At 31.5% G+C, this 19,810-nt stretch overlaps 1 protein-coding gene across 2 annotated transcripts in view; it reads right to left on the bottom strand.

Moving 5' to 3' along the window:
• The window catches only part of LOC145291123 (sodium-coupled monocarboxylate transporter 1-like), an 82,771-nt gene that overhangs the window by 39,198 nt on the left and 23,763 nt on the right, over window positions 1-19,810 (bottom strand). For both annotated transcript variants that reach the window (XM_080136645.1, XM_080136639.1), the window contains 5 exons: window positions 16,785-16,925; window positions 15,702-15,837; window positions 12,811-12,896; window positions 5,834-5,946; window positions 4,414-4,484 (listed from right to left, as the gene is read on the bottom strand). In XM_080136645.1, the coding sequence (XP_079992771.1) occupies window positions 4,414-4,484; window positions 5,834-5,946; window positions 12,811-12,896; window positions 15,702-15,837; window positions 16,785-16,925 (547 nt within the window). The remainder of the gene's footprint in view (window positions 1-4,413; window positions 4,485-5,833; window positions 5,947-12,810; window positions 12,897-15,701; window positions 15,838-16,784; window positions 16,926-19,810) is intronic.

A 19,810-nucleotide genomic window follows, 5' to 3' on the forward strand; every position in this document is an offset into this window, starting at 1 on the left:
GGAAGTAACAAAAAGAGATTGTTTTACATGGTCATACGAGAAAAATTTAGAATCTTAGAATTATTGAACATGAAAAACAAATACTAACTACATACTACGAGAAATAGAAGAGATATTTCGTTTCAGGAAATCGTCATATTAACAAAGATGTTTGGCGAAAGGAGTTCAATTCCAACACAGGTTGACAATCTCACTCAACGGGATGCACATCATATTACATTCATAGAAATCATAGAAAATAGAAAAACTTTAAGCTCAGTGAACTCACTCTGAACATGTTCAAATGTTTATTATTTCAACAAAGTCTTTCATCTCCGAGGGACGCCGAAAAAAGATATTACAATTAGAACAAGGTTCCGAATTAACATTACAAACTATAGCGGAAGAATGTCAGCGGATAATGAATATACGCCATGATACTGCAAACAAAAAAAAATTAGGAAAGAGATTGTTTGCACGTACATTCAATCCACACACACACACACACACACACACACACACACACACACATATATATATATATATATATATATATATATATATATATATATATATATATATATAGGCTTTGAGATTTTATACGACCGGTCGCCACAGTCGATTGAAAATTTCTTGGGGCGACTAAAAGTTGTAAATCACTCGCCCGCCAGTCGATAAAATTTCTTTAAATAAAGAAACGGGAAAAACTCATTTATTTTATGACCCTCAAATATGCGGTGACTTAGAATGGCCTATGCCTCATCATTTGTGAATTCTTTCATTTCTAGCTGTGGGACTGTTGGAATATCGTATTGAAAAAAGGGTGGTAACTCTAAAGGTCAACAAGAGGTCAAATTTACACATTCGTAGTAGTCAAAATGTCGCCTTCATTTAGCTCTCTGATTTTGAAATTCATTTGGAAAAAATTCTTCGACGTTACAACTACATACACTTCATGCTTACAAAAGTAAAAACGAACATTTGAAAGAGGGGAAAAACGCATCGTTCCGTCAAGCACGCACCGAAAATTAAATTATACAACAAGTAATCATATTTTTCTCAATTATATAAATTCAGATATTTGCATGCTCTTTTTTTTGCGCAACTTTCAAAAAATCATCGATGCCCAATTTTAAAAACAATACTCTAAATTTTAGAATGTTGTTCCGAGATGAATTCTTTGTTTTAATAGAAACAAAAGAGACCAATTTCTGTTCTATATCAAATTTTTTTTCCATAAATTACAAAGACAAATTGACCGTCTAAATTTTAAAAAGATATTAAACCATGCCGATTTTCTAAGAAATCTAGTTCATTTCAGCTAAATGGTATTTTTTATTTATTTATTATTATTATTTTTTTTTTTTTGAATATCAGAGATTTCGGGCCACGGAGATCTCGTACCAGGAGATTTCAGTCCACAATTGTGAATACCCGAAGATTTCGTAACACTTTTTTTTTTCAACACCAACGGTTTAGGCTAGATATTTAAATTTTTGTATGAAATAATTTGGGTATCGGAAAAATAGCTTGTTGATATTTTTATTAAGATAAATAAGATAAAGAAGAAAAAAAACTTTAATTGAATGATTTTTCGACCAACACATTTTTCAACACCTACGGTTTAGGTCTTTTTCAACATCCATGGGTGTTGACAAAATGTGTTGGCCGAAAAACCATTCAATTAAAGTTTTTTTTTATTATTATTCTCCTGGTAGGAGATCTCCGTGGCCTGAAATCTCCGCCTACCATTTTTTATATACACGTGTGGATTTTTAAAGAAAGAGGATTTTTGTAATTCTGGCTATCTGTATTTTCAACCTAATTTTTAAAATATCGATGCGTTGATTTTGTTTCCTTTCTTTCACTTTGTGTCTCTTTATGTATTTTTTCAAATTGACAAAACTTATAATGATTTAAACTTTTTGAAATTATATCAAAGATGATTATAATAATTTCTTGCTTTGTTGTAAAATTATTTATTATTATTGACTGAAACAAAGACATAAAGTCGGACGAGTAAAAATATTTGGGGACGAGTAAATTTTTCCTCACACTCGTGATTTTTTTTTTCAAATCTCAAAGGATATATATATATATATATATATATATATATATATATATATATATATATATATATATATATATATATATATATATATGTTTTATTTTTTATTACCGTTTTATCTGTTCAGTTACATATGTTTCGGATGCCGGACCATGTTTACGATCCAGCAGCATCGTCAGACTTTACAGAAAACCATTTTATCTATTAAATATAGGGTGGAATAAAGGCCGTTGTTTGGAGTGATGTCTTCCAAGCTGGTGTGATGATAGCTGGACTTTTGGCAATGTTTTATTTTTTTATTACCGTTTTATCTTTTTGGTTACATATGTTCCAGATGCTGGACCGTGTTTACGATCTAACAGCCTCGTCAAACCTTACAGGTTTTCTGTAAGGTGTGACGAGGCTGTCCGAAATATATGTAACCAAACAGATAAAACGGTAATAAAAAATAAAACACATATTTGCTCTGCAATAGTATTGAGCACTCTCTTCAGGTTTTTACTAATTACCAGTTTTACAATATATATATATATATATATATATATTATTTTTTGAATCACTACTTTATATTTGGTACAATATAATATATAATAATCGATAGAGAACGTGTTTTATAATAATAAATATAAAATCTGCATAAATTAAAATATATTTAAGCGTATTTGACGACTGCGGCAAATAAAAACAAATGATTGTTTTCTTTAAATTTTGAATTTTTTTAACACGATAATCAATCTTAAAAAACAAAACAAAAAATTAAATTAAAATCATATTTGTCAAAAATCGTCCTGATCTACTTTTCAGTGGATTCTTATGTCAAGAACAACAAGAATCAACAGATTTTAATTCAAACGGATTGGCATTCTTTTTCTAAAATTTTCGTAAAAAATCAGCATATTTTTTTTAGAAATTTAAAGGGATATTAAAAACTACGGCTCAGTCATAAAAAGAAAAAATGTTTCCTTAAATTAAAAATATTTATTTACTTTTTAAAATTATAATTTTATCTTTTTTTTAATTCTTTTCTTAATAGTAAATGTTTACCAAGCAAAATGACAATGAAAATATATCAACAAATTCTTTTCCTTAAAATATGGTCGTTTCTGGTCGTGCCTTAATTTGTCGTACATCTATCTCTATCTCTACTATTATAAAAAAAAAAAAGCACTTTGTGTGTTTGTGTGTGTGTGCGTGTGCGTGTGCGTGTGCGTGTGTGTGTGTGTATGAGTTCCTTCCTCATAGGTTCCGAAACGGCTGATTCTCTCCTTTGCAAATTTCACACTAAGGTAATTTATATGTCTGGCAGTGTTCTTAAATATGTGTTGTAGAGGAAATCATCCAATAAGTATCGAAAATCGAAAAATCCTAAAAATAGTCTTTCTAATGGATAAAAAAGAATTTTTACATGGGAATATTTTAGGTTACACCGGTAAGGGAGATAATAAAATCTTTAAAAAATAATTGCTTAAAAAAAACAGATTTATTGTCACCTGGATATATAGCTCAGTAGTAGAGCATTCGTCTACTGATCGAATTATCCTGTGTTCAAGCTCAGGTGTACATCGCCATTTTATTCTAATTTTTTTCTTATTAATGAATTCAATTTACGATAAAAGAAGAGGTACCATTTAAAATTGCTGCTAATCATTTCTTTGTTTGTATATTTTAAAACTAAACATTAATCAGCAGTGAGTTTCCAGGGTATTCATCGTCAAACCCAAATATCAGCTGACGTGATATTGTAAACAAACACAGACGGAATTTGATGAAGTACATCATTATATATATATATATATATATATATATATATATATATATATATATATATATATATATTCTTTTTCTTCATATGTTTTAGTTTCGGCTTCGATTCAAGCTGATGCACCTATGTCATATGGATATAATTTTTTTATTTTTGAAATTACAATTATCTAATATATAAAATTTGATAGAAAATTGACTCTATAATAATATATATGAAATCTGCATAAATTTAAATATCATATTTAAGCGTATTTTACGACCGGGTAACGCCGGGCGTTCCTACTAGCTTAGATAAATACTTTTGCAGTTTTAACAAAAAAGCTACAATAATAACAGGGCGTCTCCATTTACGATGAACATCCACAGAATGCCGACATAAATATATTTATTACATATGAAAGAGTCCGCGGTGGAATTTCCATAAATCCTGCTAGTAAATACTAAAGCTGTAAATAGTAGGTATTGTATTTCTGTTTGCTATGTGTAATGTAAGAGCGAGAGTAGAACGATAATTATTTTATTTTCTAATTTTGTGTTCTTGTGTATCTATTGTATTAGCTGTTTGTGTACATAATCAACAAAAGAAAACATTTTGATCTTACTTGGAGCACAGTTCCGCCGAATTTACGAGCAATAAATCCAAATCCGACCCCGGCAGCGCCAAAGATTAGGACTGAAGAAGTAGAGCACAAAAAAAAAAGAGGAATTTATTTGTTTGGGTAAAAAAAAAAAATTTAAAAAAAATCAATAAAACCCTAAAAGTTTATCACTTTCTTCTTTTCATTCTAAGACAAAACTTCCAAAACTGAAGTCGCGATCTCAAGTAAGGTCGGCAAGCTATTTGGGGATGAGTCGTAATACCATCATAAAAATAATCATTTTATCAAAATAAGGTATGAATGTAAATCAAAAATAGGTAAAGAAATGAATGTACGCATTTTCATTTATCGCATTTTTTCCTTCAATGTTATGCAGTGTTCACGACTTCCGTTTTTAGGGACGCAATTGTTAGAAATTTGCAGTTCGTGCATGCGTGTTTGTGTGCGTGCGTTCAGCTGAAAAAAAAACGCACAACTTTTGGTTTTAAATACATTGCAAAAAAAAAAAAAACAATACATGTAAATAGACAATAAAAATGCAATTTCTCTGGAGAAAAATAAATATATTTATATATTCAGTAAATTTACAGTATATTTACATTTTTTTTTATTGTACCTCTACTTTTCCCCCGTTACTTTGTTTTGATATTCTTAGCTGTCTTTGAAATTCGTGCATGCGTGTGTTTTTGTGCGTGTGTTCGGCTGACCACGCGGTTGAAAGCAAAAACATAACTTTTGTTGTTAAATACATTACAAAAAAAAAAAAAAAAAGAATATGCGGGGTGTTCATTGTACAGGTTGGCCGATAAAAAAGGGTGCTTATTCGTAATTGTAGCGATATCCGACAGCAGAAAAGTTGATTTTTATTTTAAAAAAAAAACAACATAATTATAACTAATTACATTTTTGTTAGTTTCAACAATAATCAATGTTGTCTACCTAATTGTCACGTCAAACTATTTTCTTTTTAAAAATTTATCCAACATTTTTAAATTCTTTCCTCCTCCCTATCTTCCTTAGGAAATGTCATCGGTCTCCCACTTACTTTGTTGGTTTATTCTTTAAATATTTTTATTTGCATTTTTTTCATCGATTTATTCTTAATAAAACACTATACTTTAATACAAAAATAAAATCAGCTAAAATTTTCATTTTTACGAGATTTTCAAGTGCGTGCTCACATACATGTCCATAGTAAAATTAAACTCTCATGTTTTCCCTTCTTTCAACCTAAGGTATCCACAAGTACCGAGGACATAAACATAAGAAACATACATTTTGCCTTTTTTGTTTGTTTTCCATTTATACAAGCTGAATCACATCAACGCGTGGCCAGGTACAGCTATTGTAATTACTTTTCATTATAATTATTTTTATCTTTTGTTTTACAAGAAGATAGACGAAAACTTTTTTAAATACTTACCAAGAATTTTTGTGACAAGGGCTTTTTTGGCCTCGGATAAATTCTGGCAAGGACCTTTGAGAAATGCGTCCCATGTAACCGCTGCTAGGCCGTTCAAAGAGGAAGACACGGAACTATGAAATGATAATGATATGCATATATTTATTTTTAAAACGATCCACTTTTTATAGTTCTTATTTATTTGCTTATAAACGAGGATAAGCATCGATCTTGAAGTGTGGATCCAAACGCTTGAACAAAACAGAATAGATCGATTTTGCAACTATGCTCTCGGACAGCTTTTGATATATTTTTATTTATTTTTTTTTTACTCACATTCACCCCTAACAAGGCATATTTTCACTTGGATGTAAGGCGCTACCATTTAGGACTATGCCTAGGAAAGATTAAGATGTTGGTTTATGTTACATTTAAACTTCTGCATATCAGTACAGTCAGGGAAACAGGTAGCAGGAAGGGAAGTCTAAAGTCTAGCTGTTCGAGGGAAGAAACTATTAGAGTAGAAAGTTTTCTAACATTTAGAGACCTCAGCAGTGAAGGGGTGAGATTTTGTTGCTAAGCGGGTTTGTCAGGGATATGTGCGTCGAGGGGGCACAAGCGCAACAAGTTCATCAAAGCACATTCCATTAAAATACTTTTAAAACAGACACAGATATGGAAAATTGCGGCGACGGGACAGGGGTTTGAGCTTGGTTGACAAAGTGAGACTTATTAGATTGAAAAGTCTTTTTTGGGCCCTATCCAAGAAGCAGAGGCTAGTGGTGGATGCACCAGCCCAGATGTATCAACAAAATTCGATGCATGGGAGAATGGTGGCCTTGTAGAGGATACCCTCAGGTGTGAGTAATCTTCTAACACGATAGAGAGAACCCACTTTCTTTGCAGCAGCCTTCGCAATGTCCTCAATTTATTTGTTCCAGTTCATATTGCCCGTGAATGTTAAGCGGAGGAGTTTGAAGGAAGAATTCTTAAATAGGATGTTATTTGTCACAGTTAGCATAAGCTATATTAAAATCTTTAAAAATAATATCTTCCTAACTTTTATTGTCATTTTTTGTAATTCATTTAAAAGATCATAATACATCGATATTATAGTGATGTTCTTATTTACTGGCCTCCCCACGAGGGCAGAGTGAGACACAAGGTCGGTTTTAATTAGGGGGAAAATCCAGCTCCTCAAAAAGGGGTACTCTGGATAGGAATAAATATAAAAATTGCCTCAACCTAGAAAGATTTCTCCTCCACTGATCGAGGTCAGAAAACGTGAAATGTAGTATCAGAACAGATACTACACTTTGCTCCTAGCCAAAAGGCCAAGGATCAAATGATAACTAGACTTATAAGTTATCCTATATATGATGTCAATTCTGTGTTTTGTGCATTATAATCTAGCGCATATAATCTTTATATTTAATTCTGTTGCGATAGCCAAATCTGTTTTAAATCGAATATGTTCTTTATTGTATTTCCAATCGATTTTATTAAATATTTATCCGGATCGATATTATCATATTTAGTTTATATTATCATTTTTTCATAGAATGTAGGAGTTTCTTTTCTCGAATAATTAAATACTAGAATCGCGATTAATGAAGAATCGAGAACAAATTTAGTAAGGGTCCTTTTTTTGTAAAATTCATATTTCAATCTTGTTTGGATTATGAATTTTAAATTAAATCCATTATATCTTCATATGAAACATGATATGCCCCATATGCTTTTGTTAGACGCGTTTTGATTGGCTAATCAAGATAATTCTTAACAGATTGAGCCAATTGCTGCGTTTTCTCTAAATTCGCATGTAATTTCGAGTAAATAAATAGTAAATATGGTTGGAAAAAAACGTATAGTTAGCAGTGAATATTAACGATGATATTGACGAGAAAACTTGCCTTTCTTCATAAAAAAAAGGTGCTAGGTATATGTATAGGTCATTTATTTTATTGGATGACAATCCCTTTGTAAGAGACATCCGAGTTTCACTCTAAATAATTTACATGATTTATCAAAAATAAATTTTTTAAATGCAGAAATTTTTTTTTGTTTATTTGTTTTTATTTTCCTAATAATTGTGCTGGCTTAATAATTTAACAACTAAACGATACCGTAATAATTAAATTTAATTTTTTAAAAATCCTATTTAAAAATACTTCTATAAAAAAGTAATACGTTGCTATAAAAGAAAATGCATGATGCCCCCTCCCCCCAAAAAACGCAAGAAAAATGAATATAAAAAACTGACTAGCAACGCCGTGTGAGTAGAACTAATAATCTCTGCATATATAAATACTTATCATAATGTTCAGTACAAAAAAAGGAAACGATTATGAAATTTAATAGTTTTATTCAATAAAATATCACGCGTTTCACAACATAATGAAAAACGAAAGAAAATATTAATAAAGTCTTATTTGCTTGATAAAATATATACATTCCACATCTTCGATCATTATTTGGACCCTTAATTGATCCTTTTTTCTCAATATTTGTTGTCCCCCAAAATATATATATTCCGAAACTATATGACACAGGGTAATTTTTTGAATATATATATATATATATATATATATATATATATATATATATATATATATATATATATATATATAGGCAGCAAGTCATTATTTAGACACGTCTAATTGAACACGACGGAGTTATTCCCTTTTCCGATCTTTCTGGATATCTTTTCCATTTGCCGAGTGGTCTTTTTCATTTCAGTAGGCATTATATATAGAATGGCGCCCAAAAATTGTTGTTCGGACATATTTTTCTCAAGCGCTTTCTATCGGTGCATCCGAACCCACTCTAAAAACTCATACTACGCATACATAGGCCACACAACAACACTCTCCCGACGACTAATTTATCATTTAGCTGACAATAGTGTCATAAAACAACACCTAACATCCCATGATAAAAATCTACAGTCGTCCTACATTAGAAATATCTTAACTAAAATTACTAAAATTCGATACCTTAACGATTACACTCGACGACTAAAATTACTTGAAGCCATACTTATAAAAAAACTACAGTCCTTTTTAAACCGGATATCATTTAACACCTGGTCAAATATACTAACAGTATTTAATAACTAAGAAGAAACTAAATTAATGAATTATAAAATAGGGAAATCGAAAGTAAAAATAAAATAGAATAAAATAAAAATAATTCGCCCCAAACCCTCCTGCACCCAACTTTATAGCAATTAAAAAATAAATAGATAACAAAGTATAAATACACCAAGCCTCAAAGAAAAAGAAAACGAAGACAACAACAATCGCCCCTGACGATAATCGGATGCACCGATAGAAACCACTTGAGAAAAATATGGCCGAGCAACAACATTTGGGCACCATTCTATATAATATGCCTAAATTAAAAAGACCGCTCGGCAAATGGAAAAGATATCCAGAAAGATCGGAAAAAGGAATAACTTCCGTCGTGTTCAATCAGACGTCTCTCTCTCTCTCTCTCTCTCTCTCTCTATATATATATATATATATATATATATATATATATATATATATATATATATATATGTGTGTGTGTGTATGTATATATATATATATATATATATACATATATATATATATATATATATATATATTAAGTAATGTGATTTACAATTTAAAAATTAAAAAAAAAAATTTTTAAATTTAAAAATCAAATTTTAATTAAATTAAAAATCAGTTTCATAAAATAGATAAATACACAGAAATAACGGTACCAGGTACCCCGAGATTTACTTTAAAAGACCACAAACACAGCTTCAATATTAACCCTACTATTAGACTCATTTGCCCCTCGAAATCAGATATAGGACTGGTTAGTAAAAACATATTAGATAGAATTATCCCCAAAATTAAATCCATAATAAAATACCCACTATGGCAATCTTCCAACCAAGTAATCGACTGGTTTTCTAATATTCAAAATAAAAATAATATTAAATTTCTTTCTTTTGACATTGAATCATATTACCAATCTATATCACCTATCCTACTTAATAAATCTCTATTAATGGCACGAAAATTAACTAATATAACTCAAGACGAAATTAAACTAATACTTATAGCTAGACAGTCTTTAATAACATTTGATAATAAATATTGGACCAGGAAAAATACCCCTAACCACTTCAACATTTTAATGGGATCGACGGACTCGACTCAGGTCACTGATCTAGTTGGCCTTTTCCTTTTAAATGAAATACATTGTATACTCCATAAACAATTCAAACTTGAAGGAGGGCTATATAGAGATGATGCACTTTTCATAACGAATTCTACTAATAAAAATTATGAAAAAGCAATTAAAGCTCTACATAAATTATTTAAAAATTATGGACTTAGTATAAAAATCGACCCTAATAAAAAAATTGTTAATTTCTTAGACATAACCTTAAATCTTGAAAATTCTACCTTTGAACCATACCATAAACCTAACCAATCACTTCTATATGTCCACAATCAATCAAACCACCCTAAATCAATATTAAAATCAATAGTTCCCAATATCGCTCTAAGAATTTCTAGACTGTCTTCTACTAAATCAATATTTACCAAAAATGAAAAATACTATAATGAAGCCCTTAAAAACTCTGGATATAATTCACAAATTAAATTCATAAATGAAAATGATAGAAACATAAACTGCATTAAAAATAAACCTATTAAGAGCGTAATAACATATAATATGGCAATGTCTTCCCGTATACGAGTTAAGAAAAATAACCAAGAGACAAAAAAAGATAAAACCAAACTACAAATATTAGATAATAATACAAATAAACAGCAAACTAAAACCCGTAAACGTAAGAATAGACACAAAGAGATCCTATGGTTCAACCCCCCGTATTCCAAAAACCTAGAAACAAACATAGCCAGAGAATTTTTTAAAATATTAGATAAGAACTTTAAAGCCCCCCATAGATATAATAAAATTTTCAATAAGAACACAATTAAAGTCTCTTACTCTACTATGCCTAACCTTCATCAGAAAATAATTAGCTCTAATAATAAGAAAATTAATAAACTACAAAATACAACTATACAAAATACATCGGACTGTAACTGTAGAAGAAAAAATAAATGTCCCCTACAAGGCTCATGTAAAATTAAAAATGTTATCTATAGCTGCACAGTATCAAAAACTCCAAATCTACAAGAACCTATTAACAGCCATAACTCAACTACCAGATTAAATAATAACACCAACTTAAATCAATCTACCGATCAATTACTAATCAACCCACCACATAATAATCCAACAATAGACCTAACGGAAAATAATCACAATAATCAAGAGGTAATATATATTGGTTCCACATCTGGCCTAATAAAACATAGAATTTCAACGCACAAACATTCCTTTAAAAATAACTCTCTATCAAACCAAACTACTCTATCCAACTATATTTGGCAACTAAAAAATAGCAATATTTCTTTCAACTTAAAATGGCAAATAATTGAGACTTGCAAATCATATAAACCAGGAGATAAATTTTGTGCACTATGTACAAAAGAAACCCTAAAAATTTTAAAATATGAAGATATAAAAAATACAACCAAACTATTAAATTCAAAACACGAGCTTCTGACATGTAATCATAAACGTTGGTTTAAATTTAATAAATATAAACCACCTTAAATCATTAAAAATTACTCATTAGTAAAAATAGATTACAACTTTTTTTTTTTTTAATAAATTAAGTTAGACCAATTACCTCCCTTAGACCCGTAAATCAAATAATAAATAAAGTCAATAATACATGACAATTATCTCCCCTTAAAAACTTGCAAAATAAATATTCTCTCTATATATATTAACTGTAGCGTCTTTAAATCAAAATACGCTAACGGAAACAATTTACTGCACGAGCGTCGCCCTTTTAAAATTCATCATTCAATAAAATAAAAAGCTATAGCAAACATCTAAATGACTACTTTAAACACAGTTCCTGATTTCAAAAAAAGAAAAACTAAAAGGTAACTATCTCTATATATTTTTAAATCAAATTTATTATGTAAATTCAAAAATATATTTTTTTTCTACTCATTTCTATCTCTAACCTATATTAATTTTCTTATAAATTTTAAATCCAAACCTTTTATTCCAATTTTTTCAGATTCATCTGCCTTACTTTTAATGCTAGGTTTATTTATGGTGTCTTTTAATTTCAATAAAAATCCTCCTAAATTTGCTGATGAGGAGACCGTGCTTACCAAAAAAACTATATATAATTGTTCTACATAACTTCATGTATACCACAAATAAAAAGCACGGATTTCCGAAACGATCGTACAGATAATTGACTTTGTTGTTGTTCCTTCTTATGAAACTGATTTTTAATTTAATTAAAATTTGATTTTTAAATTTAAAAAAATTTTTTTTTAATTTTTAAATTGTAAATCACATTTATTAGCTCTAGGACATTTAACTATCGAGCTTATTATATATCTAAATTACAACGAGCATTTCCTGTATTTTAATTAAACTAGTAATTTCACTGTTACATTAAAATACACTTAGCTCTTTAGACTATTATTCTAATCTCCTTTAAATTATATATATATATATATATATATATATATATATATATATATATATATATATATATATATATATATATATATATAGATAGATAGATATTCGCATCAGTCACCATAAAAACGTTTTACTTTATTTGATTTGATTTATGACTTGAAAATTACAAAAATAAAAACAAATAAGAAAAGAAATGGTGGTATGCAGTTCAGGGCTTAGGATAGGACTACATAGGGTCTTCTTTCATCATGGCAAACAGTATTTCTGCGAGTGGAAGAAGACAAATTTACCGAAAGTATTTCAATTAATGCCACCGTATTCACACCCTGTTTCAGTCCATCAATGTTGAGTGCATCCTTACTCCTGCCAAAAAAAGGTAATATGGGGTTATGAGCTGGTGGCAGGAGAATATACGAATAAGAACAAACCTGAGCGCTCCACTAAAAAGTCCAGCTATAAAAAGTCCGGGTAAACCAGGATAACCAAGTACTTCTCCAACAAATAATGGAATAATCTGTAATGGAAAAAAGCGACACATTTATATTATATTTAACATTTATTTCTCTAAAAATATCTTTTTTTTCTTTCGTAATATTGAAAATATTCTTTTACGAATTTTATGAATTAGAAAGTGAGAAATACTGTATTTCAACGCTGCCAGAAAAATATCATAGCAGAGTTCGAGAAGGATACATTTTTCAGTAATCTTGCAGGTGACATCAGGATAAATCGAATATATTGGGGAGACAACAGAAGCAGCAAACTAAAGCTGACCTGCTAGGATAGTATATATACAAATGTAGGCAAATTAGATCATATTTTATTGAGTTGAAAATATAGTTTGTTTTTTACCAGTTGTCATAAAACTTTAATCATAGAATAGTATTATAATCTTCAAAAAGCCTACAAATGTTCATAGAACCAAAGGTATGAGCATTGCTATTAATTCAGATCATTTAAAACCATAGCACAAGATTTGGGCTGGCAGACCCTGGGTGTGGCAGCAGGACTCGGTGCCAGTCCACACCAGGCTGTACTTCAGAAGGAGTGCTACAACTTTGTAATCTCCTCACTTCCTCCCCCGACCTGAACCCGCTGGACTACTTCGTTTGATCATACGCCGAGAACATCACCATCGACGTCATCAGCCGAGTATTCACTGAGCTCCCGCCGGTGCTTGTGGAAAAAGCATGCTCCTAGTTCCGGACCTGTATTGAGGTAGTGATTTAGGCTGAAGGCGGCTACATTGAAAAGATGTCAGCTCTACTACATAATCATAATCAAGTTACCTGAATTGATTTTTTCAATAAAAGTTTTAAAAGAAAGCTGTAGTATTGTTTTGTTTAGGACGACAAATTTATCGTTCCACCCTGTATAATTTTGCGCGTAATAAAATACATGTTTTTTTCCTCTTTTTCCAGTTCTCTTTTCACACTAAACGCACATGATGACGTTCCTGAAAATGGCTTTGGCCATTGGGCTAAGGGCAAGTGGCACACGCGACGAAAAACATTCACAAACTACTTTACAGACAACGATAGTACATACATACTAGTAATCGAACTCATGCACGCACAATTTTACGTACACATTCACTGACTAAACAGAGGAAAACAAACACACACCTTCTATAATGCATAATACTTACACGCAAACGCACATGGCAACAACTGAAATGGACATGTTTATTCACCTTTTTTCTTGCAGATGAAGCAGCCCGTTCTTTACTTGAAACATTTCTTTGCATTTCGAACTACTAACTCTACTTTTAGTTGTTCGGACAAATTGTCAAATTGATGTACTTTTGTATGGATAAAATTTGGCATTTTTTCGTATTTCTTTTTCCTTTACAACTTCAAATAACTTGGAAAAACGACTATAAATATATTCAAGGCAATGGCTAGTATCTTAGTCTATAGTGGAAGGGGGTGTAAAAGGATGACATTTAATGCTGCTAAGACTAAGCTTCTTTCCTTTAAAAATGACATGAAGCCTCCTCAAGCAATTGCCATGACTGATTACACCCTACCCGAGAACTCTTTGTTCAAACTTCTCGGCTTAGCATTCACAGGCAACATGACTTGACACAAATTCATTAAAGACATTGGCAAGGTTGCAGCAAAGAAGCATGGAGTATTGTTGTCACATCTGAGCTGGTGCGTCTATCACTAGTCGCCCCTCTTAGACAATGTCCGAAAAAGAGTCTCCATCTTAATTGGTCCTGTGTTATCAACCAAATTCCAACCCCTGTTCTACTCTGTAATGTTGCACTCCTGTTTTACAAGTATATCAATGGAATGTGCTCTGATGAATTCATAGCATTTATGCCCCCTCGACGTAAATACCCATGACTTACTCGACAAGCAGCAAAATCGCACCTCTTCATTGTAGAGACCCTAGGTGCTAGAAAGCCTTCTGCTCTTCTTCCCTCGAACTGCTAGGCTTTTGAATTACCTTGTGGTCTCTTGCTTCCCTGAATATATTGATATGCAGAAGTTCAAGTGTAATGTGAACAGACATCACGCTGCTAAACTCCCTACATAGGTATAGTCTCAAATAGTAATCTTTGTGCATTGTTTAATATAAATAAGAATTTAAAAGAAAAAGAAATTGTTTTTGAGTCTGGTTTATCTGGCGCAAGAGAATAAATAGTCTCATTCAACACATATTTTCTTATTGGAACATAGAGAAGTCAATTACCTGCTCGTGCAACTTGCATGTCCATAACCTGTTTTAAAGTTCGATATCGTATTGTTTTATTTTCGTACCTGCACCTGATAAAAATTTGTCAACTCTTAGCGATTTCTTCGGTCTATGCATAAAATTACATTTGTTTGGCCTTTTGACACGGAGCAAAGTGTAGTATATGTTCTGATACTATGCTTAATATTTTCTGTTGTTTGTAAATTAAGAAGATATCTTTTTTTAGACTGAGGAATTTTTTAAATTTTTGTTCCAACCCATAACGCCTTTCTATTGAGTAGGGGGTTGAATTTTCCTCATATTAAAACAAACACTGCCACAGTGAAGAGGCAAGTAAATAGGAACTACAATAATAATCATAATAATCGCTGCCAACGAGAAATCAATGGTAAACGACTGTTGCGATAACGCAAATTCATTTGCAAAGATTATTGAAGAAGGTGGAGAGTACTGGACATCTGGGGAGACTTGTTGTCACTCAAACATCATAGGTTGTTCTCCAAGAGAAATCTTTGATGATGGCCTGTGTGAAAACTCCTACTGAAGAAGAAGAAGAAGAAGAAGAAGAAGAAGAAGAAGAAGAAGAAGAAGAAGGATTGAAAATATAGTTACTTACTTGATTGGCGTTTTGAATCTGCTGTGAAGACAATGGGTCGCATCCTTTAGTTGCATAATAGGCAAACACGGTAATTCCCGCCACACACGCCAAGAAGATAATGGCCGATACCACGATGATATTCAACAAGATGGCGCTTGAAAATAATACATTTATTAAGTGAACATTCAATCGAAAATGTTTTACAATATCATAAACAAAATCATCCTTTTTCTTTGCTTCTACTCTAGCAGAAATACCTGGCATTGCCCGGAAGTGTTGAACTGGCGGGATCAGATATCTCAGAAATTAGAGATGCACAAAATATGGCAGACTTATTTGACTTCACGAATAAACGATCAAACTTTCGCCAGATAGCGTTGTGCTTTCTCGGATATACAGACCATAAAATTCAGTATAGATGCTTATTAATCATAAAATTCTCCCTCCCCCCCCTCTCTCTCTCTCTCTGTCTCTCTCTGTCTCTCTCTCTCTCTTGTTCTCTGTCTCAAAAATTTCTTCAATATAATAAAAATAAAGAATGAAATAAAAGAAATCTGACTGATTGCTGTGTGACTTCATTTCAGTGTTGTTTTAAAAACTACCATAAAGAATGAAAAAAAATACTATCTTATTTTCCCTCCCCTATGTACTAATTTGGTCCCTAGTAGGCAATAAATATTACAGTGATATTTTTACCAGAGCCATTCTATGATCACATTGAATTCGATGGTATAATGTTTTTTGGTGTATCTGATGGAGTTTCTGACTTTTAGTCTGCTACATACACTCAAACACACTTTTTCTTTTATATAATAGATTGCCATAATTACGCCACGTGTAGTTCAAAACTCAATCTAAAAACAGTTCACATTTTACATTCAATCTAAAAACAATTCACATTCCACAATAATACGGTTCACATTCCACATTTAATCAAACCAAATCTATAACGAATTCACATTTTGCCAGTCACACAATACGAACGATTTCTCCTTTATTTTCTAATGCGTCCTCTTCCTTTTTTTCATTCTTCTTCTTTTAAAGAGAACGTAAGAAAGGAAAGAAAGTTAAAGAAGAAACCAACATGTGAATAGATCTTACTGTCGGGCTTGTTTCAACGTTGGCAGCGCCGAAAATCTTTGCACGCTGGCTTGGCTGATTCCGAAGATTGCCATCCAACCGACGCCAGCTCCACAAAGAAGATTCCAAAATGTATGACGAATCGTTGGGTCAAAATGAAATCTGAAAAATCGAAAGTAATCTAATATATAAATGGCAGTTGTCTGTGTGTTTGTATCTCCAATTAAAAGTCCAAAACTACTAAACAAAGGCCCATAAAGTTGGTATAGTTTCGATCAGCACTTGATCTAGATGAAAAATGTCTAAAATTAAAAATAAAAATGATTCTCTGAAGGTCACCTGGTGCAGGTGTCGTTAGAGAAGGTCGGTTATTCAGTGTTATGTAGTAATTTGGAAAAAAAATTGTCGAACCATTACTCAAGAAATCTAATATATAAAGGAGAGTTGTCTGTCTGTATGTGTATGTCTAACTAGAAAAGAATTTGGTGGGCCGAGGAGAAAGAGAAGCCGAAGAAGAGGGAGGAATAAAACGGGGTACGGGGAAAGAGAGAAAGATAGAGAGATACAAGTTTCAATAAAAATATGTTACAATTTTGTCCCGGACATTGCCGGGTGACCTTGCTAGTCAGTTTATTTTCGAATTATACCATGTAATCTCTATCCATATCCTTCACTCCTGATCTGAAATGGAACACAAGCACTAAATCTGTTGCAAAGAGCGCTGGAAAAATGATTGAATCATTCTACCGCTTCATAGGTATCTCACTGTCGATGCAATACTCTATCTGTATAAGAGCCAAACACATCCTAAAATTGAGTACTACTGCCACATCTGGGCAAGAACTGCTCGGCGCTCCCTATCTTGCGTTAATAGAGTTGAAAACTGGATTCTAACCTAGTAAGTAATGCCCTTTTCTTTTCGCTGCAACCTTTTTCCCACAGAAGAGACATTGCAAGCCTGACTCTGCTCTATCGTTATTTTCATGGCAAGTGCTCATCTGAGCTCCAATCAATGGTCCTCTTTTTGCTAAACTTTCACAAATGGCTCCAACTACTATCATCAGCATTATACAATCTGTAAATATTTTAAATTTTCAGTTAATATATATGTATATATATATATATATATATATATATATATATATATATATATATATATATATATATATATATATATATATATATATATATATAAGTTTAATGGCTAAAGTTAAATTCTGGAATTCGACAAATGTATTTTATGTATCTTGCAATGTTCTTAGATATGCATTGTATCGAAATGTAATTGATACGTATCAATAATCGATAATCGAAATAATTCGATGAAAGAAGGAACGGGCGGTTTTGACCAAAGCTAACACCTTATACATACTACTATAATACTAATACAAACATAATGTACATAATACATACTAACATAACAATTGCATTTGAAAGTTTTATTACCACACAAATAGAAAGATCCTTCATATAAAATCAACAGTAGGTTCTTTGATATGACAGGACATCATTCGAAATGAATATTTCTACTTAAAGCACAACTGAACCATGATACTTGACTTTTGCATTTTAAACTTTAATTACACCATTATGTATGAAAAATAAGTTTATAAAATCAACAGTAGGTTCTCTACAGTGCAATGTAGATTACAATGCATTGTGGATTAAGTCACTGTAGGGAGGCATGTGGAGCTTCCTCCCGGTGCACCGCGATTGGTCTCCGACTAGAGTAGGCAATCAATTGCTTTGATTGAAAATGGCAATTTGTAATTTTTTGTGCATTGATTACAAATGCAACCAAATTGCAGTGTATATTTGAAATGTTCCCTATTATTATTATAGAAAACTAGCAGCGATATCCAGCGTTGCCCAGTCTACAAATAAAAAAATAGAAGAAATAAAGTTCCGTTTGGACACACCTGCTACACTAACGATATTGAGAACTTTTTCATTACTATATGTCGATTCAATCGTGGGTAACATCGAAACCCCCATTCCTATCCGATTATATGGAGGAGGAAATTTAAAATATACGGTAAAAAAAAACGGATAAAAACACGAAAATGTAATCGCTCTAAAAAAGAATAACTACCTGACCACCTACTCGCCAGATTCTTCGGCAGACTGGATACAAAGACGAAGCTATTCTCATGATATTGAGCACTTTTTGAGGATTATATACCACTTTAAGCGAATTTCATAAATGCTGCCTCAGTCTAGAAAGATTTCTTTTTACGATCCGTTGAAGCGGTCATGTTGCTTTGTGAGTTGTTATCTCAGCACAATCTGTCAACTTCAGAATGTGTTATGTATCCTTGAAAGATAGGATAGAAAAAACTTAAAAAAATAAAGCAAACTGAAATTAATTCAATTTTAAAAGAACCTGGGCGCGAATCTGAAAAAAAGTTAACTCGGTAAGCGGCCACACTATCCATTAGATTAACATCGCAACGACTTTATAATGATACAAATTTATACTTTTAAAATGAAAGTAGAAGTCACGCATGCGTAGATTGTAATTGTTAAGAAAGCCTTGGTGAACAGATGACTACAATTTCTAAATGATTTTTTTCTTAATTCAATTATGTTTATTGTGCAATAATTTATATCAATTTGAAAGAAAAATCCACTAATGTCGGCCCACTGCTACGAATATTAAAAAAATACTTTTGATTTACACAACCCTCAGCTAATTTCAACCGCCGATAAAAAAAAAATCGAAATAAGAAAAATGTTTTTTCTTTTAATTTAATTAACCGCCGAAAAAAAAAAATGCCAAGTAAATAATACAACGCAACAAATCTTTTTAAAATCTTTTAATCCTGTTTAAATGCAAATGAAAAAAACATAAGGTGGGTGCGAACCTCTAAACTAACAATTATGAGCCAACCCTCCAACCCAATCGGCTACGGCGAACTTTTTGTACTTAATGTATGCAAGAGATGAATGGTGTTCACGTATACACAGATGTTAAAATCGTTTCGAAAGAGAAGATTTTACATGACTTCCACCAGATTTTGCAGTTGTTAAGGTAGAAAACATTAATA

The sequence above is a fragment of the Euprymna scolopes genome, chromosome 2 (genome assembly GCF_053919585.1).
Source record: "Euprymna scolopes isolate OS-2025 chromosome 2, ASM5391958v1, whole genome shotgun sequence".
NCBI lineage: Eukaryota > Metazoa > Mollusca > Cephalopoda > Sepiida > Sepiolidae > Euprymna > Euprymna scolopes.